Here is a 23076-nt window from a genome sequence, read left to right as displayed (position 1 = left end):
AAGAGCAGAATTAATTCAGAGTGCACCAAGGAGGGGGAGAGAGGAAGAACTGTAACACAAGACCTCAAAGTCTATACCTTCTCTTATTGTTGACCATTGTGCAAAACTGTTTTTATAAAATCTGTACTGCAAATGATGAATTGCTAGTGCTTGTGAACCTCTCACCTTATAATGGAGTACCGTATTTAACTTTGTTTTCCCATGCTCTAGTGTAACAGATGACTGGTCCACATCTAGAAGCTCTTTACGCTCAGGGTCTACAAGAAGTTCTGAAAAAAAGTACATTTAGGAAAGTTAATTTCACATTTTTATCCAGGAAAATTGTTGCTAAATTCTACACATGCATGTTCTATGAGCCAGGCTTGAATTAATCGTAATCATTCTTTGTCCCAAAAAATCAAAATAGAATTCACATGTCCTGAGTGATAAAATATATTAGAAACACTTATTTTGTCTCAATCAAATTTGATTGACAAAAAGTTGTTTTTAACATTTACCTGTAATTGCATTTACTTTATAGATTTGTTAATGCGTTTACAGGCCAACAAGACAGAAGCGTTTTCCATACACTATATCATATGGATTTTTCTTTATGTTGTTACTGAGGGCTGATTTGACAACAATATCCTGCCTTGCTCTCTTAAACAGAATACACTATCACCCATAGGTCATTTTATTTTTAAGACATGTATTGCAAAAAGAAACAAGCACTGGCAAGGCCAATACATCTGTCATTGACACATTTGCGAGTGTTCTGTATTGACTTGTTTTGCAACTATATGCAGAGAATGAAAACATAAAAGCCCCATAAATTTACAATACCACCACCTAAATGGGCGTGTTTGCAAGAAAATACTTCCCTGTCCTGCAGGCTGCGGTGAGTGAAGCAAAATGTGAATGGCACATCAACAGACCAGTGGATTTGAGGGATGGCTGTACGTTTCATTTTATGTATATAGGTTTGTATTTTTTATGGCAAGACAGTTAAAGTGCTGTCTATTCCACACCTAAAAATGCAATTGGTAAGAAAATAGTGTAAAAAAGCAAGGAATTGAAAATAAGGAAAAAAGTCAAAAGAAAGAAGCAAAGATAAATTTGAAAAAACTGAAAAAGCAACAGAATGAATAAGGGAAGGACCCAAAATGAGGAAAATACGGAACGAAGGAAAAACACATAGAAAGAAGGAGAAGTAAGAAAACAAGAAAAAGAAGTACATGAAAGAAAATAGAAGAAAAGAAAGGATGGAGAAGCCATCCTCTTCTTTGATAACACAATAGAAGAGGTAAATATCAAGTGCGATGATATGTTTACTTAAGATATTGACATCATGTTTTTGATTTGACTGACAAAAGGTGTACAAAGTATATCTAACAAAACAGCTTTTGAGACTATGGTATAGAGTTTGACTTCTGGCTCGGAAATAGACCATAAATACACCACCTGTCACACTTTAACTAAACAGAAGAGGTTTCAGTGAGGGTGCAACTTTACCAATGCATTTTAAATCAACATAACTTAGAAGTACAATATATCATTAAAAAAATGTTTTATTCCATCAGTCATCTTTTCGTAAAGTTAATTTAGATAATTATAAGTGACACAGTTAATATACCAAATATTAATTGGGCATATTCAAAACATGACATCAAAAGATGAAAAGAAATGAAAACATCTGCATACAAGATCTCATGGAGTAGTGCTTAAATTTCCTAACGGAGAACAAGCCAGTTCAAAATTCCCGTCCAATGTTGCGATTTGCAGTCATTTTTACAGCTAGTGTTGAGATAAGAAGCCAACAAGTGTTTCACAGGAAACCCTGCTTCATCAGGGAGGTTAGCAACAAAATGTTGCTTCTCTCTTTAGATACTCCTGGAAACACATAGTAAGAGTTATGCCTCTATATCAATGCGATGTCCTGTTTCATGTTATAGATAGCTAAATCTCAATGTGCTCACATCTGTGACAAATGCATCTCTACTATTTCCTCCCAATCATTATTAGTAGAATACTAAGTCCTATATATCACAAATAACACAAGGACTGTCCTAAAGGAAACAAAATTTACAGTGGGAGACAACCCCATGTTGAAACACCTTGCCAGTAGTCACTGTCCAAACTTTTGTGACTGAAGCAATTAGTTAAAAACCAGCAGCGGCCGGCATTACTCATGGGTAGGGGGCCGCAGGGGCGGTTGCGGGGTGGGGAGGAGGGCGGGCATGGGGCAGCCACGGGTTGAGGGGTTGGCTGGTCACGGGGGACCATGATTGCGGGAGGGGGACTTAAATTTAAAAAAAAACGACAAGAGGGCCGACCAAACAGTCACTGCGCACTCTTAGGAGTGGGTAAACAACTCCTCCACTTCCCTGCTCGCAAAGCAGAGCATCCCCGCCCACCCACCTGCCCGCAAAGCAACCAAACATAATATGATAATAACTGAAAGTTATTATAATTTTATGTTTTTGCTACTGCACTGCTTGAAAGCAGTGAGGTGACACTTCTCGGCCATTGAGGAGAAGCTGCTCCTGTTAAAACCTTTGAATATCCCCGCTTTTGAGAGTACGCAGATCCCTTCTTCGGAGATCAATTGTTTGGAAAGAAGCACAGTTCACACAGAACCAAAAACTCATCACTTAACCAGAACTGTGTTTATACATTTTTATCAGGCATATCAGACCCAAAAGAGATGTGTTAAAGATAGTCAGAATATTCATATTGATGATCTGAAACATATATAAAACAGACAACCCAAGACTGACCTGGCAGAGGGGAAAATGCAACGTGACGATGCCCATCATACTGTTGCATCAGACAATATGACGGCCATCTTGAGAGTACAGAGCTTAAAGAAAACTGTGTTTTCTATACTTTCTAGATCGATTCTGCACTGTGTCGTCATATGCATCCATCTTGGAAGAGAAGTACAAAGCATTTTTTTGAGTCACAAACTCTCTTTTTGAAATATACTTACCCCAATTTAGGAGTCATAAGTGTTTACCATCTCCAGTGGAAGAGGGCCTTCAACAAGGGTGCAGGACATTAATACCGGGATAGCGCAGCTATGCAGGACTATAAGGCTATTAGAACATTCCGCCACTAGGGGGCAGAATGTTCTAACAAATAAAACAAACAGCTGTGAATGACAACAGTGGAAAGTTGGAGCTCTGGGCTTCTGCCGCCCATTAGAAACCCGGAGCATTCTATTGTTTTCAATGGAGCTCCCAACATTACTATATTCTAATAATACATAGGTTGGGTGTCAAAATTCCACACTGGACGCAAAAATACCTGTCGCAAAGCGTAGAGTGAGGGGTAAGGGATGGAAGAGATGGGAGGGCAAAGTAGTAAATCAAAAGCAGACTTTAACAGAGAGGGACGTGGAACGTGGAAGAGCAGGGGTAGGAACTACTAAAACTCACAGAGCATTGGAGTTGGGAAAAAAAAACCCGACAAAGAATGGCACGTGGTAAGTAATGGACGATTTGGGGTGTGAGAGAGCAACAAAGAGTACAGCAGGCACACAGGAGCGAAAGGGAGAAACCAACAAAATAGATGCATCTACATGGAGTGCTGAAAGCAAACTAGGAAAAATAGTTAACTCTGTGCAAGCAGTGGAAGATCTCAAGTAATCCAATCATACGAATTTTAATGAAGCTGTGTTCTTGGTTAGGGACAAACACAGATAGGAGAAGTAAAAACATTGAATAAATTGTATGCAAATGAGATTTAGAGGTAAGATAAAAACAATAAGCAATGAGCGGTCCCGAAGCCTACTGACAGTATTGGTATAGTCCACTATAGGTCCTTAACCCCTTGGCCGTGGTGGTAATTCCGCGCTGGGGGGGATGGGGAGGGTCGCGCAGCGCTGCCATGCTTGTGACAGAACCACTCCGTCATCAGCCCAGCGCGCCCGTGGCTCGTGAATGAGGGGTTCCGTCACTAGCACGGAAGAGGTTAAAGACCTAAAACACTAAAACGAGTTGTTACTACTGTCAAATCTACCCTCCTGAAATAATAATCTGCATGTTCTATGGTTACGACAGTTGTCTTCAGAGCATGCTGTTGCCTTCAATTGTTCCACACTTTTCATTTCTTCATAATACATGTGGATGTATTGCTAACTGCATTTTACTAAGCTCCTAAAATTCTTTTGAAAATACTCTAGTGTGGATTATTGTGGGAGATGTTGATTGCTCTCTTTTGTTGACGACATTTATGCTTGCTTTATATTTGTACAGTGTTTTCAGCACATCGTCATATGTTAAGAAAAAGAAAGTTAGGGTACAATTACATTTATTTTGTGAATTTTACTGAGCAGAAACATTAGTTATCACATACCTATAAACCTGCAATATCCTTTATTAGTGAATAATACCCGAATTGAAATCCTGGAAAATATGTGCCACACAAATACATTTACATTTCAGAATAAGTAAACACAGACAGCCCCCTGAAGCTTCTAATGATGTAATACACATGATTTATGAGTTCTTCAACAGTTGAAGGTAGGTACCGTTCTAACTCCTAATGAAAGTTGTGCCATAGGGAAACTGCAAGTCCTACTGCACGGTAGCCAACCAAAAGTAATAACAAGCATTTACAATGCAATGGTTTCAGCATTGTTAAAGTTAGAGCTATTTGGCATTGCTCATGATATTATTTTTATTTATGTTTTTGTTTTTAAAACATATAAATAAATGGCATTGTCATTTATAATGCCAATAGCTTAATCTCTCGCAAATGCGAGACCTATTGCATTTGCACCCACACACAGAGCCACACACAAAGCCACCCACACACACATACAGAGCCACACACACACACAGAGCCACGCAGACAGAGTCATTCATATAGAGCCCCCCACACAGAGTCACCCACATAGAGGCACCCGCACACACACAGAGCCACCCACACAGAGCCACCTACACACACAGAGCCACCCAAACATAGAGCCACCTACACACACACAGAGCCGCCCTCACCCAGACCCACCTACACACACACAGAGCCACCCTCACACAGACCCACCTACAAAAAAAGCTACCCATATAGAGCCACACACACAGAGCCCAACACACACACAGACAGAGCCACACACACAGACAGAGCCACACACAAACAGACAGAGCCACACACACACAGACAGAGCCACACAGACAAAGCCACACACACACAGACAGAGACACACACACACACAGACAGAGCATGAGCTGCCGGTATTACCATTTTTTTCTAAATTTTTTAAATGAAATCCTGCTTTAGAAAACCATGATCAGGGAACACGTTAACCGAGATGCAGAGATGTATACCTTACCCAGCACACCACGTGTGTCCATGTGCAAAGAAGGAAATGCACAAGTTGTTGTGTAAAACAGTACTTGTGAAATGCAGCATCGGACATTTTCAGACAAGCTGCCCGCCGCTGATGCAGGTCTGAAAGTGCTGCAAAGCGACCGAAAATTGGTGGCAGGAGGAGGTGTGTTTTTAACGTCAAAGGGGATAAAGACTCCCCATTCAAAAGGTGAGAAGGAACTGTCAGGATCGCGCAGGTAGTCACTGCGATGGCAGCAAAATAGCATTTCGCAGCTGGAGCACTCCCCGGACCCTAATAAAAAAAAATCATTTTTTCAGGTGCACAAACAAGTTCAAAGGATACACCCGCCCTAATCGCGGTGAAGCTGCTGCCTCCCCTCACCTTTTGAAGCCACCAGCCCCTACGGGTGGTTGTGCGAGGGGCAGTGGTGCAGATAAAATCCGGAGCCTAAATCTTTAATTGAAGACATCAGAGGGGTTGGACAGGAAAATGACTGCGCCTGTCTCTTCTGCCAAGAGTCCTTCTGAGGGCACGGTCTCGCCGCCTCCCGATGCCAGAAGCCCCTGGCACTCCGGGACGTTGGTAACTCTCTACCCACGGGCCTTTTCCACCCAGACGAATGTGGTACCCGCGCCTGTCTCGACTCTGGTTAAAATGTACAGCACAGAGGAAACTCTGATGTTCACGGGTGGTAACGAGCAAAAAACTTCAAAACTGAGATATTAAACTGCGCAAAGAGGATTTTCATGCCTCAATATTCCCATTTAAGCAGTTGGTACTCAAATGGAAAAATGCGGTCAACATCTGGCGCAGAGGTTAATTGGACCGGGGAGTTTTGTGTCTGGATTTCCAGTGGTGTCTAGATAAACACACACACAAGATTCTTTCTTGCGGCATTATTTGAATTCGGTCTCAAGGTTTCATGCTTTTTGTTTGCCATTTCCGTCTGAAAGATTTGTGTTTAGTTTTGTTCAGTGTATATTAGGCTTTGAAAACGTGGCGTTGAAACTGTTGTATTCCACATTTATGTACCCAATAAGCTTGAACTCGCCCTTGAACGTCGGTACAGCAGTAATGCTCTATGCACACATAGAATTAAACAATACTCACATAAACACTCCGCTTTGAAGTATAAATGCATCGCACACCCGCAGCTACAGCAGCCTCGTTAAAAAGCCCTATTACTTAAACTCACCGGGTGCTATCTGCACAGACGATTCGTGAGTGGCAGCACAGACGGAAAAAAAAAAATTAGATCTCTTTTACGTTTTTTTTTCGTTTTAATGAATTTGTATTGTCAAGAAGCTGGTGATTTTACACTTGTATTTACAGGTACACATTAGTAACAATCGAAACAGGAAATTTTTATTACAATGACATATACGCCTCTAATTTACTTTATTTGGGGTTCCATCTTACTTTTGACCTCCCTCACCCCCCAAATATTCCACGACTTATAGCATCTCTACAAAAATCCCCAGATAAGACAGCCAAAATCAGAAGTTAAGTTGCCTGACTAACAGCTGCCGAAACCGTGCGATCTGCACTTGTAGCGATGCGAAGCCGCGGCTGTGCCCAGAGTGCCAAGTTCAACAAACGCAGATCTGTGGCACGGGGACCCCTACGGATAACACATGCGCGAGGCACTACTTGTTTTAAATATGGGGTGGTACCTGTCAGCATTTGTAAAGTGAACACAAATCACACAAAAAGCATGGTGAAATCTTGACTCGGACCCAGCCCCGCAGGGTGCATTATTAACGAATCTCTCTCTGTGTCTTTCTCTCTCGGTGGGTGTGGCGGGGAGGGGCCCAGGCATTCGAGGAGCCCCACCCTGCGGAGTATCTACCCTAATATGCGTGTACAATGGCGGCCTTTCAAGACTGGGCCAATGCCCGGATACACAGAGATAAGCCACGCCCCCTTCCCCGAGTGACCTCTCACCCCATTCTGCAACAGACGGCGCCTCCGACAGGTGAAAATACGTGCCTTGAAACAACAAGAAAACAGGCTCACATTTGCAATAACATACAAATCACAAGTATGGCTAAAAGAGACAGCCTTTTGTATCTAAGCCCCGTCCGTTTCGGATTGGGGGCATGTTTTTTGTTGAGTGGCGGATGACGTCACGGATAGAAAGGACAGCAAAAAACACACCCCTCAATCCGAAACGGACGGGGATTAGAGTGACAGGCAGAGCTCTTCTCCAAGGCTGGCCGCCGTTTTGGAAGCCAACTAATGGAGAAGAGCTGGCTCGTTTACCTCCCTACTCTAAGACATTTTTACTCGCCCAGCAAGACTGTGCAAGCGCAACCTACGCAGGCCGAGACCTAAAAAGGATCTCTCCCTTCCAACATGCCATGTCCTATAGCACCCAGTGGTGTGAGTCCGCATGTCTGATTGTACTCTGCAGTAAGTGGCCAGCCAGACCATATTTCCGGCAGCAGCTAGAAGCTGGCACTCAGCTGTGAGGTGCCTTCTTTAATGTATGTATCCATGTACGTGTACATTCTGAAGGCGCAGCCTCTCCTCAGTAGCACAAGGAGCCTTGCTTTGTACACGGAACTAATGACAGGTGTGGAGCATCAATGTGTGTGCACGACATGCTGTCCAAGGAAGAATAGTGAACATCAGTAACAAATGTCAAGGACCAAGAAGCAAGAGGATAGACAATCTCTGAGTCCTAAATAGAGAGGTTTGAAACGGGATTTGCGAGATGCTGATGTAAGCAAAAACAAAATGCAGCTATTTTTTAAAAATTTAATTAAATGAGTGGGTCAATGCGTCTTCTGTGCAGAGCTGTGTGCCTTGCAAATCACCTGCTTTGATGTCAGTAGTGGTGACCCAGCATCCATATGTCTGAAGTTGAAGAAGTGATTATCAATTGGATAACAGTAACCTGTGCTTTTATCAGCTCTATTTAGGCCCTCATTATAAGTGGGTCAGTGATGCTGGTGAAGGACATTACCAATACCATGAGTATCAATCATTTTGGGATGCAAAAATTACCTCAAGATCCCAAGTTGCCCCTTATGCAATGGAGGCTTACCAGGAACACTTTGTTATTATACCACCTTCTACTATTAGCTCCTGAAATCTGGGCCATTTCTGATTATAGACTCTGCCAGATTTGACCTGGCAACTGCAGCCTGGAAACTCCCAAGGTAAAGGCACATGCCACATATGAAACTACCATCTTATTCTGAATGATGGCCTATGTCGGGATCTAGTGGCAGCAAAAATACACCTCATTTGAAAATGTTTTGTATTTCAATCTCACTCACCGAAAGAGCTGCATATTCCACATATTTTTTTATAGGTCATATCAGGAATTCTTTAAGAACACATTCTGGTTTCATCCGGGCCAGCGCTAACGCACACCCAAACTGAGTAGGTAGGTCTGTGTGGCCCATGTGGGACATACACCCTGTGCTTCAGATACCCCTGCTGTTTCCCACTGCTAGGGCCTGGATAGATCAAATGCCTACAATAATGTCCTTACCAAGGCTCGCCTCACATCGCTGAAGACCATATGGGTAGCCATTCTTGTTTAGAAAAGCTTCAAAGATCTTCTCCTTGACTTGCCCAATGCTGTCGCAGTCGAGGACTTTCACTGGAATGTTCTGACTGACGTCTTCCTCATGTTCACTGTCAGACAGCCTGGGGAAAAAGACATTTAATGTCTGAAAGAGAAAAAAAACAGCACAGTTTAAGACCAGTTCTGGAGAAGGAAGCTGTAAGAAATACTCAAATTAGAAAAGTAGAAGGAATCTTAGTTGTAGAACATTTTCCTGTGAGCTCCTTTATGCAAGGATCTAGGGAGATCAAAACTGAGTGTACAACTGAGGCGTAACTCAAACGTTAGGAATGTCTCTTGGACCACTGAGGATAAAATGCTCAAACGAATTACAAATTAGCTGGATGCTAAACCATTACGTCATTAGGTGTTGCTTTTGACTAGACTTTCCGAACAGGAGATTTTCTTGATAGAACTGCAGACTGGTGTAATAGACTTGGGAAGAGGCCAGCTCAATGTGGAAAGTTTACAAGTGACACACAAGGTACTTATGTCAATATGCCACTTTGAGTTCTTAGCATCGAAGACGTTGGCAGTTTAATGATGTTAGTAAAGTTTAATTACATGGAGCTTTTTAGTTATACAAGGTTTACAAACAATGTGCAACTGTACACCACATTATATGAATTTGTAAAGCATGCTTTCACCTGCAAGGTGTCATTAACAATTTTGGATGTATTACTTGTTAACATCTAAGGTCTTCATTACGACCGCCTTCTTTAGGACTTGTACTATTGCACCCAGAGTATTAGATCCGGGTGCAATATTGCTTGGGCCATTAGGAAGAGCCCACCGTGTTGCTGATTCATTGATTCCGGGGCTGGTGATACCGCGTGCAGATCTGAATCAGATGAAAGCACTCAGGGAACATGTGAAGCAGGCAGGGGGAAAGCCTGGCCTTCATACGACCCCTGCAGTACCAAGTAAGAAGCAGATAATGCTTCACCTGGATTGGACATTCCCTGCCCTGACCACCACCCCCAAACTCCAACCTTTCACCCCATGGCCCTTTCTCTGACACTTGCTCTGAGCAGGTGGAAAATATCATCAGTTCTGTCCTCAGATTTGGGGAAAACCACATGGAAAGGCATTTGGCAATGCTAGGTACATGAGGTTACTCCCCATTCTAATGAGAAGACTTGTAATTACCACATTTTAGGGATAACATTCTTAATCAGGAATTTAAACCCTTTTAGTATCGCCACACCAAAATCTGCCACACTCATAAGTATTTCAAAAGAACAAGAGCGAGTCAAATGTCAATGCGAACTGGGTATCAAGTTAAAATTATAACAAGTGTTCACATGGAATTCATTTCTGAAAACAATTTCTTACTGCCACAGAATAATTCTATGTACATTTAATCAAAAATAGATAAATTAATGATAAAACAGAACACATCTGTCATAAATGAAAATACTTATATAGCCCAATTTTTGCTGTCACAGAACTCAGTTCAGCCGGGCTGAGTTACTTATTCTCGTTATAATACAAAATATAAAGGTGCATTCTGTTTCAGTGAATAGTGATAAGAATTCATTGATAGAGAACCCCAAGTAAAGTAGCCATAACCAAACATGTAGAAAAGAGGTGACAATAATGTGACTTTACATTTAGAAAGGTTATTGGTATATACAAGGACGTATGAATGATCACTTTACAATGGAAAGGGAGTGACCACACAGTTCTCTGGTCCTTCCACTTAGAGACTGTCCTTTAGTTGGTGTCAACAAAGTTTTGACCCTGCTTGCAATATGAGGGCCTCATCTGGACTTTTATGACATGGGGCCTACCAAATGCGCTGCATTAGAAGGATACACATTTGGGGATTGTGGAATTTGACTAAAAAACTCCCTTTTCCGCCTGGTGTCCCATCATGCACCCTATCCACCCTAACATCGACCAGGCAAGCCGATTCTCCTACTTCAAGCGCAAATCCTGTTATACCCCCCCTCTTGCCTGCTCTTTTTCTTATAATACTAGCACATGCAAAGAATAATGATCAGCTACCATGTATCCTACCGGTTTCCGTCCCGTTCGATATTTTCCTTTAGACCAGAACGGAGTCAGTCAGATGGTTGACTCGAAAAACCCCCCTCCCTAACTCTGTCACAAAACGAGCAGCTCTCGCCCGTCAATGATCTCCCAGTTTGCGAGGACAGCCATGGGTTGGGTTAACAACCAAGGGAAAACCTAATCAAGCACACGAGACAGCCACGAAGAAGAATAGTTTACTACAGCCCATTCTCCTTCTTCCCAGCTGCACACACATACCATTGTGAGACATCACCGCCCTTGTGAAAGAAGTAAAGAACGCACAATGCCTCGTCCTCTTTACCTTTCCGACAGAAATGACCCTGTAACAATGCCTCGATTCTCTGTCCGCAGATACTAACAACTCTGTAACTTGTCACCACAATCACCCCGATGCAATATGTTTGTCTATGTGTAAATGCTATTCAGGTTATTCTTTAAACGAGAACAAGCATGCTATGTCTTCCATATGATTACATCATGAATGATTGAATCAAGTCTAAGGGAACTCCTTCTTTTTGATTGTACTCGTACTGTATATAAGTGCTGTTATGTTCCAAGTAAAGCAGACTACTCCTGAACCAGCTTGGTGAAGGAGCTCTCCCTTAACTCGAGTTCTGGAATAAAACCCTTTCAACTCAAAGACCACGGACTCTGCTCCTCATTTTATGCATTACCATTTTCTTGGGTAATTATAGAAATTCCGAACGGCGTAAATAATTCGTTTTTTTATTTACCACATTAATTGGCGCCTGAACAGGGACGCTCCCTCTTCCCTATGCGCCGGCGATGTAAGTCGGGTCCTTGTCCCTTCCATACTTTCGACGGACTTCAAGTGCACGACAGCGGGGTGTTCCCGCTAACTCCCTCGAGACGAGGAGGAGGCAGACTGCGACTGATCATCCACACGAGGCGGTGAAGAAGATAGCGGAGCGTCCCAACCCAGAGCCCGACCAGTGAGAGCGCCGAGTCCGAGGTCTTTGGAGCCCCGAATTCCTGCGCAAGCGTCAAGAGTCCGATGACCAGGTCTTCAAGTTTTGCTTCTTGGTGAGTACCATTGGGATAGTATAAAGACGGGTTCCATTTTTGGAAAACGGTAAAGACGAGTCTCATTCGTGATACCCGGTAAGGTCGCTCTATACTCTAGCGTATAAAGTGTTTATTTGTTTTTGTATATTCCAAGTCTTTTAAAACCGTAATTTGTTGAGTTTAAGAATGCCTCTGTTTTCCAAATTACGTACAATAGGCACCAAAAGGAATCTGTTAGAGAAACCAGTTAAAGTCCCACCTAGAGATACGCCTGGATATTTCATGTACAACAAACATGCATTGAGTGCCATATTATTTTTAGACCTTTGGGTAGACTATACCGAGAAATTAGAAATGGCGTATAGGTGGCCTGCCACAGGTACATGGGATATAGAATGCATTATGAGAGTGGAGGAAGAGTTATGGAAAAGAAAGGCGAGGCCCTCACAGACAGAAGCCATTGAGTTATGGCATAAGGAAGCGCATAGGAGGCCCAGAAAGAACTAGGGAAAGTCGAGAAAGTCGGGAATGTCAGAGCAGGCTAAAGAAAAGCAATTACAGGAAGAAGGTGAGAAAGTCCTAGCTGAACAGGTAGAGAGAAAGAGAAGCGCCCTTGTTACTGGCATTTATCCCGTTTTGTCGGAAGGAATTGCAGAAGAACACGCCAAGTCCCCAGTGAAAGTAATTCCCACTGCTCCCGACAATTTCCTCCCTGCCTATCTGTCCGAACCACCGCCCGCTTATGTAAACATGCCTAGAACACGCCCGTCTACACGTACTCCTGAACTAGTAGCCGGTGGTTCTACCTCTGATTTAGGAGTATCCGGGAACGGGGCTGAGGATAAAGACGATGTCCCGCCTCTTGAGTGTCCTTACTACCCCGAACCCGGTAGTGGCCCAATGACCACGATATCAGAGAGATTAAGACAAGCCCTGGGTCAACTCCAAAAGGTCCCTGATATAACAAAGCATTTGGATAGAGTTTACGAATTCATACGGACAGGTGAAGGTCCGGATACTCTGGTCCAGGTCATGAAAAACAGAAAAGTTCCCATCAGAGGACTGCTCCTGCGGTTCATCATAAATTGCCTGATCCGGGAACTAGACCCGGGAAATGGAAGCGTAGACTCTGATTTAATAGACCTTAGTGATCAGATACACAGAGGAGCACACGATCTGGGACATCAGATCGATAAAATAACTAAAAGACTGGTTAAGAAAATTGTCACTATTCACTCTGAGAAAGTCACACAGGAAGACGACTCAGAGGAAGATGAGGGTCTGACACTAGATAGAATGAACTTCCTGGGTGTAGCGCGACATTGTCCTGGCCCCAAGTGGCGAACCCCGCGAATGTCGAAAAAAATTAAAAGATTAGATCCTTCTTTGGAAGATCTTTTTCAGTCCACAGAAAAAGCCCTAGATGAATGGATGGACAATGAGCCTCCCCTTACCCAACAAGAAAAAGAATTGGCCCGGTCTGCCACCCATTGGATATCACAGCACCGGGTATATGGCCCAGACACAGTAGCGCAAATGTTTCTGGCTCTTCCCCGAGCAGAACAACGACTAGCAGGTATTTATATGGTCCAACACCTGGCTACCTTATACGAGAATAACTCCCACCGACCAGACAAGCTATACAAATTGCTACAGGAAGTAGTAACAGATAGATGGAGGTCTCGGGGACCGGAATTGATCAACACCATTCTGGACCTACGCCTCAGTTTCCTCCAACTTACCTTAGCCTCATCAGATCATGAACCTTACAGTATAGGCCAATATCCTTTACGAGAAGTCCACCCCATACCCCAGCCAGATGGTACACTGCAACGAATACATGTGTATACTCCCCTAACTAAGTTAGAGATATTGGAAATGAAAAAGATGGTGCCCTCCCACGAAAAAGATCCCGGAGGATTTCATAGGGAGTTGAAAGATATCCTCCAAATGGGTAGTTTTACATATCCAGATATAATAATACTCCTCAAGGTAATTCTACCTACCGGCATATTTGACAAATTGAAGGAAAAGGACTGGGAGGTGGGTGGTAAAAAGATTACGTGGGCTGCCCTAGAACAAGAAGAGACAGACAGAAAACCAGGTGAAGGTCTAGGGGAATGCGTAAAAGAGCTGCCCAGTCTCCTCATACAGGTCTTGCCTCTGTTATTGACAACGAAAAAGGAAGATTGGGATGCCATTTCTGCCTGTAAACAAAAGCCAGACGAGGACACATGTGATTACTACACCAGATTAGAGAAATGTTTCTCTATAAATAGTGGACTCGCACATAGTAGCGAGGCATATCCTCATCTTTTTGTGTCCAAATTGGTGGACAACGCCTTACCCCCCCATCAGAAATAGAGTGTTGAAAATTGAGAGTACCTGGCAAGCAAATAGTCCTTCACAAATGTTGCAGATGTTACAGTACCACTACAACAGAATAAGGGAAGAACAGGAACAGGAAAAGAAAAGAGTAAAAGACACAAAAATGAAGGTACTGGTTGCACAGACGGTACCAGTAAATACGGGCCCCAAAGGTAATGTGGGGGCCAATAAAGGTACTTGCAACTACTGCAAGCAGCAGGGCCATTTTGTGAGGGAATGTCCAGTTCTGAAACATAACATAGCGACAGGAAAGACGAAAGAACACCCTCACACTCCTAGACCAGGTAACACTCAGCAGCATCAAACCATTACGCTGCCACAGGTTCAGACGCCTGCTACTGCTGCCACACAGATGTACCAGTACGCATAGTCAGATTACCCCGAGTTTGAACCATGTGCATGAGACAGCCTTGAGAGAGAAAGACACTTGCCCCTTATCCCAGTTCCAGTGGATCAGAAAGGTCCATATGTACAAGCTCACTTACTGGGACAAGACAGAAAATTCCTCATAGACACGGGGCGAGTAGGACTACCATAAGTCATAAGGAAGTCCCAGAGGTTCCTGTCTCTGGCTCACATAATATATCTCTGGGCTTTTCAGGAAAACCAATCATAAACAAAGTATCTGAACAAGTCTCTTAAGGAGTAGGCCCTCTGACACGTACTACTGATTTGGTCCTTACAGAAACGTGCCCAGAGAATTTACTAGGAATCAAGACACTCAAAGAACTAGGAGCAGTAATATGCTGTTCACCGGAAGGAGTAAAATTGTTCCTACGAAATTTCAAAGGACATTTCACAGTCTAAGAATTCGACCCCAGACTAAATGACATCCCACAACATTTGTGGGCAAAAAGCTCGACTGATGTCGGATACATGGACATCACCCCACATCAAGTCACGCTCAAGGAGGGTGTAGTCCTACCTCGTATACGACAATATAAGATTCCACCCGAGGCTGAACAAGCCTTACTAAAAATAATCCAAGAACTCATAGAACATGGAGTGGTGATAGTGACGGATTCAAATGTTTGCAATTCTCCAGTTATTCCAGTCCTCAAAAGGACTGATCCTCAGGCACCCCCAGTCTACCGACTGGTGGTTGATCTCCGAGAACTGATCAAATGTGTGATCCCACAATATCCAGTGGTCCCAGATATTTCCTCACTATTGACTGCCATAGATCCCGAAGCTGCATTTTTCACAGTCATTGACTTGAAGAATGCGTTTTTCAGCATCCCTATACACCCCGACAGTCAATATCTTTTTGGATTCAGTTTAAAGGGACTAAGTTTCAGGTTCACTAGAGCTCCCCAAGGCTATACAGAAAGCCCAAGCATCTACAGCCAAGCACTAAAAAGACAACTTGACAGTGTCAATATGCCTAACAACACAGCATTGATACAGTATGTAGATGACATCCTCATCACAGCAAGGACAGAACCTGACTGTGAAAAAGCATCTCTCACAGTTCTACATTTCCTGACAGACAAAGGTCACAAGGTGTCTCCCTCAAAATTACAGTTCTGTGCACAGCAAGTGGCTTACTTAGGACATTTGCTGTCCAAAGAGGGTAGGCAACTGACACAAGAACGAATCCAACTGATTTTGACAATTTCTCAGCCAAAGTCACAGAAAGAAGTCCATGCATTCATTGGTCTCACTTCATATTGCAGACAATGGATCCCTCAGTATGCCCACATAGTCAAGCCACTCAATCAGTTAACCACAGTGGAAGCAGCCACTCATACAACTCTCCCTTGGACATCAGAACACTCCCAAGCATTTGAAGCTCTGAAACTAGCTTTGTGTCAAGCACCAGTTTTGGCCACCCCGAACTACAGCAAGCATTTTACCCTGTTCGTAACAGAACGTGACGGAACAGCACTATCCGTCCTCACTCAAGACCAAGCAGGAAGAAATAGACCCTGTGCTTATTTCTCTAGCACATTGGACCCCGTAGCACAAGCTTTGCCTGCATGCTTGAAATCTGTTGCGGCTACAGCCCTGGCCATAAGACAAAGTGACTCAATAGTGTTAGGACATCCCCTGATAGTACAAGTACCACATGCTGTGGAAGTCCTTCTGAACAGAACACAGACACAACACCTGACTGTAGCAAGACTGACAGGATACGAACTACCGCTCTTTCAGCCACACATAGAGATCAGACGATGCAACGTATTGAATCCCGCTACCCTTTTGCCCTCAAGCTCAGATGACACGACACAACATGACTGTGTGGAGATGATCGATGTAGTGACAAAACCAAGACAGGACCTAACAGATGTTGCACTCCCAGATCCTGATGTAACACTTTATGTGGATGGGTCGTGCATGAGGACAAGTGCTGGAGAGTTAGTGGCAGCCTATGCAGTAACAACGGACTGTAAAGTTATAGAGACCCAAAGAATTGACATCCTGTCAGCCCAAGCAGCAGAGCTCATCGCTCTGACACAGGCCTGCATATGGGCAAAACAATTAAAAGTGAACATCTATACCGATTCCCAATACGCATTCGGTGTAGTTCACAATTTTGGAGTGTTATGGAGAGAAAGAGGTTTCCTTACCTCACATGGGGCCAAAATACAGCATGGCCCCCTGATTCAAGCCCTACTAGATGCCATACACCTACCTACAGCCATAGCTATTCTGAAGTGCAAAGCACATACCAAAGCCACAGACACCATATCTAAAGGAAATGACTTAGCAGACCAGACTGCTAAACAGACAGCCCAGAATCCAGTGAGTACATCAGACTCTCAGTTACCCACACAGACTGCCACTATGATAGTGAGGGACCCCTTGAAAGATGTGCTAGACATACAGACACATGCCACCACAGATGAAATAAAGAAATGGACTGAACAAGGAGGGGTCCAGACTGATCAGGGTTGGATGACCAAAGACCGGACAGTATGGTTTCTCCCTGATTCCGTGGTGCAAGTCATAATTGACACGGTCCATAGCCCTGCTCACCTAGGCGAGAAAGGTATGCTGGATAGTTTACGGAATATCTGGTTTAACAAACATCTAAGAGCTGCAGCCAAACAAAAAGTAAAAACTTGCATGATATGTTGCCAATTTAATCCTGGTAAAGGAGTACCAGTAGAACAGGGTGGATTCCAGCCTCCTGATCATCCTTTCGAAGTCCTCCAAATGGATTATATCCAGATGGACAGATGCAGAGGGTACAAATATGTACTAGTGGTAGTGTGTACACTGACACGATTGACTGAAGCATACCCCGTCCCAGACTATGGTGCCCAGACAACCGCTAAACAACTAGTGAGAGAATTCTTCCCCAGGTATGGGTTACAGAGAGTCGTCTATTCAGCCAATGGACAGCCCTTCTCCTCCAAACTAATGGAAGCTGTTTCTCTACTATTGGGATATTCCTGGAGATTTCATTGTGTCCGACACCCTCAAGCAGCCGGCCTAGTCGAGCGGCTCAACCAGACTTTGAAAACAAAACTAGCCAAAGTATGTGCAGAAAAAGGGATAGACTGGGTCACTGCCCTCCCGGTCGCTCTCTTTTACATGCGGATGGTGGCACATTCCCGGACGGGACTGTCCCCTTTCGAAATAACATTCGGGAGACCCCCTAACATCTGGGGTGTCCCTTCTCCTAGAAAACTGACTGAAATTGATTCTAATATGTTGACAGATTACCTGGCTTCCTTGATGTCTGCACTCCAATCTTGTCGTTCACAGGTTACAGCAGCATTTCCAGACCACACCACGCCTGGAGAACATACCATCAGGCCCGGCGACTGGATACTAGTGCGGAACTTCGATCGTACCAGCCCCCTGGAGAAGAGGTGGACAGCTCCCAAACTAGTCCTCCTGACCACAAGGACGGCCGTCAAAGTAGAAGGACGCAAAGGATGGCTCCACGCTAGCCACTGTCGGAAATTCTTTGGACCTACACCTACAGACACTGTGCCCTGTTCAACGGCTATAAACGCCCCGGATATACTTCCACCACTTCCAGAACTCACTCCTTAACAGGAATACCGATTGCGGCTGCGATCTCACCAAAAACAGACTAAAGACATTACACCTGATCGTAACGCACCGGTGGCTAATTAAGCCCAGGAACAAGCTCTTGGTGAAGCGGCTGCTGGGAGACGTTTTGATCTCGTGTCCAGAGACATTTTGATATTAAATCCACAAACATTATGAGGAGAAATGACGCGGTGCGCCAATGGAAAAAGACTAATTATATAAAATTACTGCATAGCAGGTTCTCGATCTTTCTATTTACAATGTTACTTGTTTGCTTTGTAGCAGCCTGTCTGGGATGGATCTTAGGTACAGTTTTCCCTCCGCATTCTTCCACACTTGTAAAGAATACCACTATGCATTCCCATGTTGATCTTCCCCCACACCTCGAGGACAGAAGAAAGGAATTTATAAATAATACATTCATTTCCACCCTCCATAAACACCAACTCATAGTCAACAAGACAAACTGTTGGGTTTGAGGCTTGATGCCACATTCCGTACATAAGGGAATGCCCTTTTTCTCCCTCCCGTTTGGTTATTCACGGTCCGCCTATGCTTTAGCCATGATATTCTCTGCCTCAGTCAGAAACATTCCCCCGACCAAATTGAAAAACGAGAGTAATTGGAACGAAGTGAAGACTAAAATAGTAAGGGCTGTTTCCAAAATGGTGGATCTCACTGTGACCTGGGGGAGGGCTGAAGATCACGAAAATATCAGTTACTCTCAGTTCCATGACATTGCTTCCTTCAGGGAAATGTTTTCCGTCGATCAAAGACGGACAGATCAAGGGGGTTGGGTAGTACCGCAAAACGGCCGGTTTTGCATAAGGGGGAAAGGAAAAGGGGAAGTAATGGGGAACAGCGAGTGTGATAGGACATACACACTGCCCGCTCCCGATTTTCCGACCATAGTAACTGCCCCAAACACCTATTTCATTTGTGGACCCCATGCGCGCACTTGGTTGCCTCAAGGCTGGTCTGGAAAATGCTACTTTGCATTCCTTTTACCACCGACTTACACAGCCCCTGCCAATTACCACCTAATTGACCCTCTGACTCAAGTTAGAAGAAAACGAAGGGGGGTCATAGATGCGGAAGATACTGCAGGATAAGAAGCTGGAGACGTCTTTAAAGGTTTTCTCCCTTTCTGGGGACCTATGGCAAATAGCCGCCACATCCGGCAACTAACTCGTGTAGTTCAGGCCGCCATAGATGAAACAGTTGGCGTCTTAAATAACATTACAGCTGAAGTAGCTGCAGATAGACTCATGACACTGCAACACCGTATAGTTTTGGATGTCCTGTTAGCCAACCGTGGTGGTGTGTGTAAGGTAATAGGGTCCAGTTGTTGTGTATTTATTCCAGACAACGCCCCATCAGTTTATTCTGCTATATCCCGCCTCCATGTACTATCCGATAAATTGGATATGGACACTGGCACATGGTCCCTGACCGGCTGGTTGTGGGACCTCCTGTCCACCTGGGGGTTGAAGGCACTAACAGTCCTGGGCCTCGTTTTGGCCACTATCTTCACCTGTTGCCTCTGTGTCCAGTGTGGCCCCGCCCTTTGCGGACTGTGTGCCACTTCCTGTACTCCTCGTCCACGAAACAGAAGAAAGAGTAATGAAATGATCATGTTACAGGAACAAGTATACGATCTGATGAATATAGAAATTGATTAAGAATTTCTGTAATAGGGTTTCTATGGGACAAGGAGGGAATGTGGAATTTGACTAAAAAACTCCCATTTCCGCCTGGTGTCCCATCATGCACCCTATCCACCCTAACATCGACCAGGCAAGCCGATTCTCCTGCTTCAAGCGCAAATCCTGTTATACCCCCCCTCTTGCCTGCTCTTTTTCTTATAATACTAGCACATGCAAAGAATAATGATCAGCTACCATGTATCCTACCTGTTTCCGTCCCGTTCGATATTTTCCTTTAGACCAGAACGGAGTCAGTCAGATGGTTGACTCGAAAAACCCCCCTCCCTAACTCTGTCACAAAACGAGCAGCTCTCGCCCGTCAATGATCTCCCAGTTTGTGAGGACAGCCATGGGTTGGGTTAACAACCAAGGGAAAACCTAATCAAGCACACGAGACAGCCACGAAGAAGAATAGTTTACTACAGCCCATTCTCCTTCTTCCCAGCTGCACACACATACCATTGTGAGACATCACCGCCCTTGTGTAAGAAGTAAAGAACGCACAATGCCTCGTCCTCTTTACCTTTCCGACAGAAATGACCCTGTAACAATGCCTCGATTCTCTGTCCTCCGATACTAACAACTCTGTAACTTGTCACCACAATCACCCCGATGCAATATGTTTGTCTAAGTGTAAATGCTATTCAGGTTATTCTTTAAACGAGAACAAGCATGCTATGTCTTCCGTATGATTAGATCATGAATGATTGAATCAAGTCTAAGGGAACTCCTTCTTTTTGATTGTACTCGTACTGTATATAAGTGCTGTTATGTTCCAAGTAAAGCAGACTACTCCTGAACCCGCTTGGTGAAGGAGCTCTCCCTTAACTCGAGTTCTGGAATAAAACCCTTTCAACTCGAAGACCACGGACTCTGCTCCTCATTTTATGCATTACCATTTTCTTGGGTAATTATAGAAATTCCGAACGGCGTAAATAATTAGTTTTTTTATTTACCACAGGATAGTGGTATCTATAGTTTAAAAAACAAGTGAACACCATAGGACTGTATAGGCTGGGGAATGTGATGCTTACCCAAGGGTTTACTTTATAGATCACAACTAATTTGTCCTGTTAGAAAGACAATGTTGTGCTTCTTGGTTTATCAGAAGATCCCGATATAGTGTTCTTCCTTCAGGAGTGGCCAGATATGGATAAGGGTTCTTGGTTTAATAGAGGATGTTGTTATTGTTTTCTTCCTTCAGGGAGGCCAGAAGGGGATAAGAGTTGCCTAAAAGAAATGATAAAGGGCTTAGAATTGCCACAACGCGATCCACTTTTAAATGGGGCGTTGGTCAATGTGGATGTTTCTATTCGTCAAGGCAAACTCCCGGTCGGAGAAGCACCAGTTCTCAAAAGCGTTGTTTCCGCGTTCGTGCCTTATATAATAACAGGCATCTTTCCTCGAGCTCATGGTGGACATGCATGGAGGAGAGTGGACGTCGCTCCGTAGCTCGTGCAACAACTAGACCTGATATGATGCAGAGTCAGGAAGGATTCTCTCCCGCAAGTGCTGGAATAGCGGTGTTGCCATAGTGTTGCAAGGGAAGGATTAAGGAAGAATTCCTCATGCAGGTGCTAATACAGCTGCAAGGGCATAGTGTTATGTGTGATATTTGAAGGAGGATGGGGGGATTATATTATTTTAAAAAAAACTATTTTGAGGACTAATGGGCGTGTTCTGAAGGATTTGAAGTTGAACGGTCTGCTATGCACAGTATTACACCTTAGCCTCATATTTAATTACATTCCATTCAAATATGATAAAAAGAAGAAATAAGAAAAAAACATATACACGTTTTTGACACATCAATGGACACTGTCTATAAACATTAACATCATCATCATCATTGTTGTTTACTTCGGATTACAAATCCATACAACATTCAATAAAACATCACAAAATAACATTGTTTACAAAAATATATATATATAAAAAAGGCACATTCTGTCCACTATAGATGAATCAATTGTTGCAACTTACTCATATTAACAGTACAGCTGTAATAGATTTTGCATCATTCTATCTGTTTGTAATAACCAACTTTTTCCGTCCCTTTTAGAGGGAGAATGATGGAGGATGACTCCAGTCTATTACCCTTACAGTATAGGGATTAGGACTATAAGTAGGACCTATCCATGAGGCACAGTAGTGCATTTTCGTACCCTTTTCTTTAGATCAGGGCTTATAAACTTAAGCTAGGGGATAGATATATAAGTATTAGTGATGATCCATCCTTTTGCAAGAGTGTTAGTATATCTTCTATGGAGTTATGCGTATTTTGGGCCTTGTAGGCCTTAAACGGGACAGACTCCATCTTGCCCTCTGCCTGGTAGCTTGAGAGGCTTTCTAGGTCAAGTGTAATGTTTTAGTTTCAAGGTGTTGTTCGCTTGGAGAGAACCGGCTCAGGCTGGCCCTTATCGAAAGACTGTATTTTTCTCCACTCCGAAGACACAACTTCAGGCCGGCCGGCTGGGAACGTGTCCTTGGTACGGGGAGGTACAAGAATTTGGTGGGCGGCAGGTTACTGGCCGTAACTTTCCATGAAGGGACAGGCTTTGATATTAGCGAAAGTGTTAGGCGATGAGTCAGTTAGTTCATAGGCGGCAGCTAGCCGTTAGCATCTATGCTATTAATTATTTCCAGGCGGACAGTCGCCATTTTGAAGTCCGAGAAAGCTGAGATTCTCTAAGACAGCTTGAAGGAGAAGGAGACGTAGTGCAGAGCAATCAGAGACAGAGAGAGACAGCAGCTAATAACGAGAGAGGTTCCAGTGCCTTGGAGGGAAGCAGAGGAGATTGAGCATAGCGGTGCAGACGTGTACCCGTGACTGCTGAGGTGTGATTCCGAGACGAGCCAAGACACAGAGACGAGAAGGGAACCTAGATGACTGCCGAACCCCAACTTCATATTAACCAGGTGACCTCCGCCCTTTCCCCTATTAAGCACGCATTCTAACCTTTACTTTTCTTTGCAGAATATACATTGTGTAGTATTGTGTTTATTTTTATTGTAATAAAACA

The 23076-nt window shown here is 43.8% G+C and overlaps 1 protein-coding gene across 1 annotated transcript in view; it reads right to left on the bottom strand.

Moving 5' to 3' along the window:
* Positions 1-23076, bottom strand: part of PLXNC1 (plexin C1) — a 456593-nt gene that overhangs the window by 52597 nt on the left and 380920 nt on the right. Inside the window, exons 22-23 of the mRNA XM_086919059.1 lie at positions 8814-8994; positions 166-269 (exon numbers count right to left, since the gene is read on the bottom strand). Coding sequence (XP_086775185.1) covers positions 166-269; positions 8814-8994 — 285 coding nt within the window. The remainder of the gene's footprint in view (positions 1-165; positions 270-8813; positions 8995-23076) is intronic.

This window comes from Lissotriton vulgaris, chromosome 1_1, assembly GCF_964263255.1.
Source record: "Lissotriton vulgaris chromosome 1_1, aLisVul1.2, whole genome shotgun sequence".
In the NCBI taxonomy this organism is placed as follows: domain Eukaryota; kingdom Metazoa; phylum Chordata; class Amphibia; order Caudata; family Salamandridae; genus Lissotriton; species Lissotriton vulgaris.
Note: the sequence above shows the minus strand (reverse complement) of the source record. Positions and strands in the feature narration are given on the sequence as shown.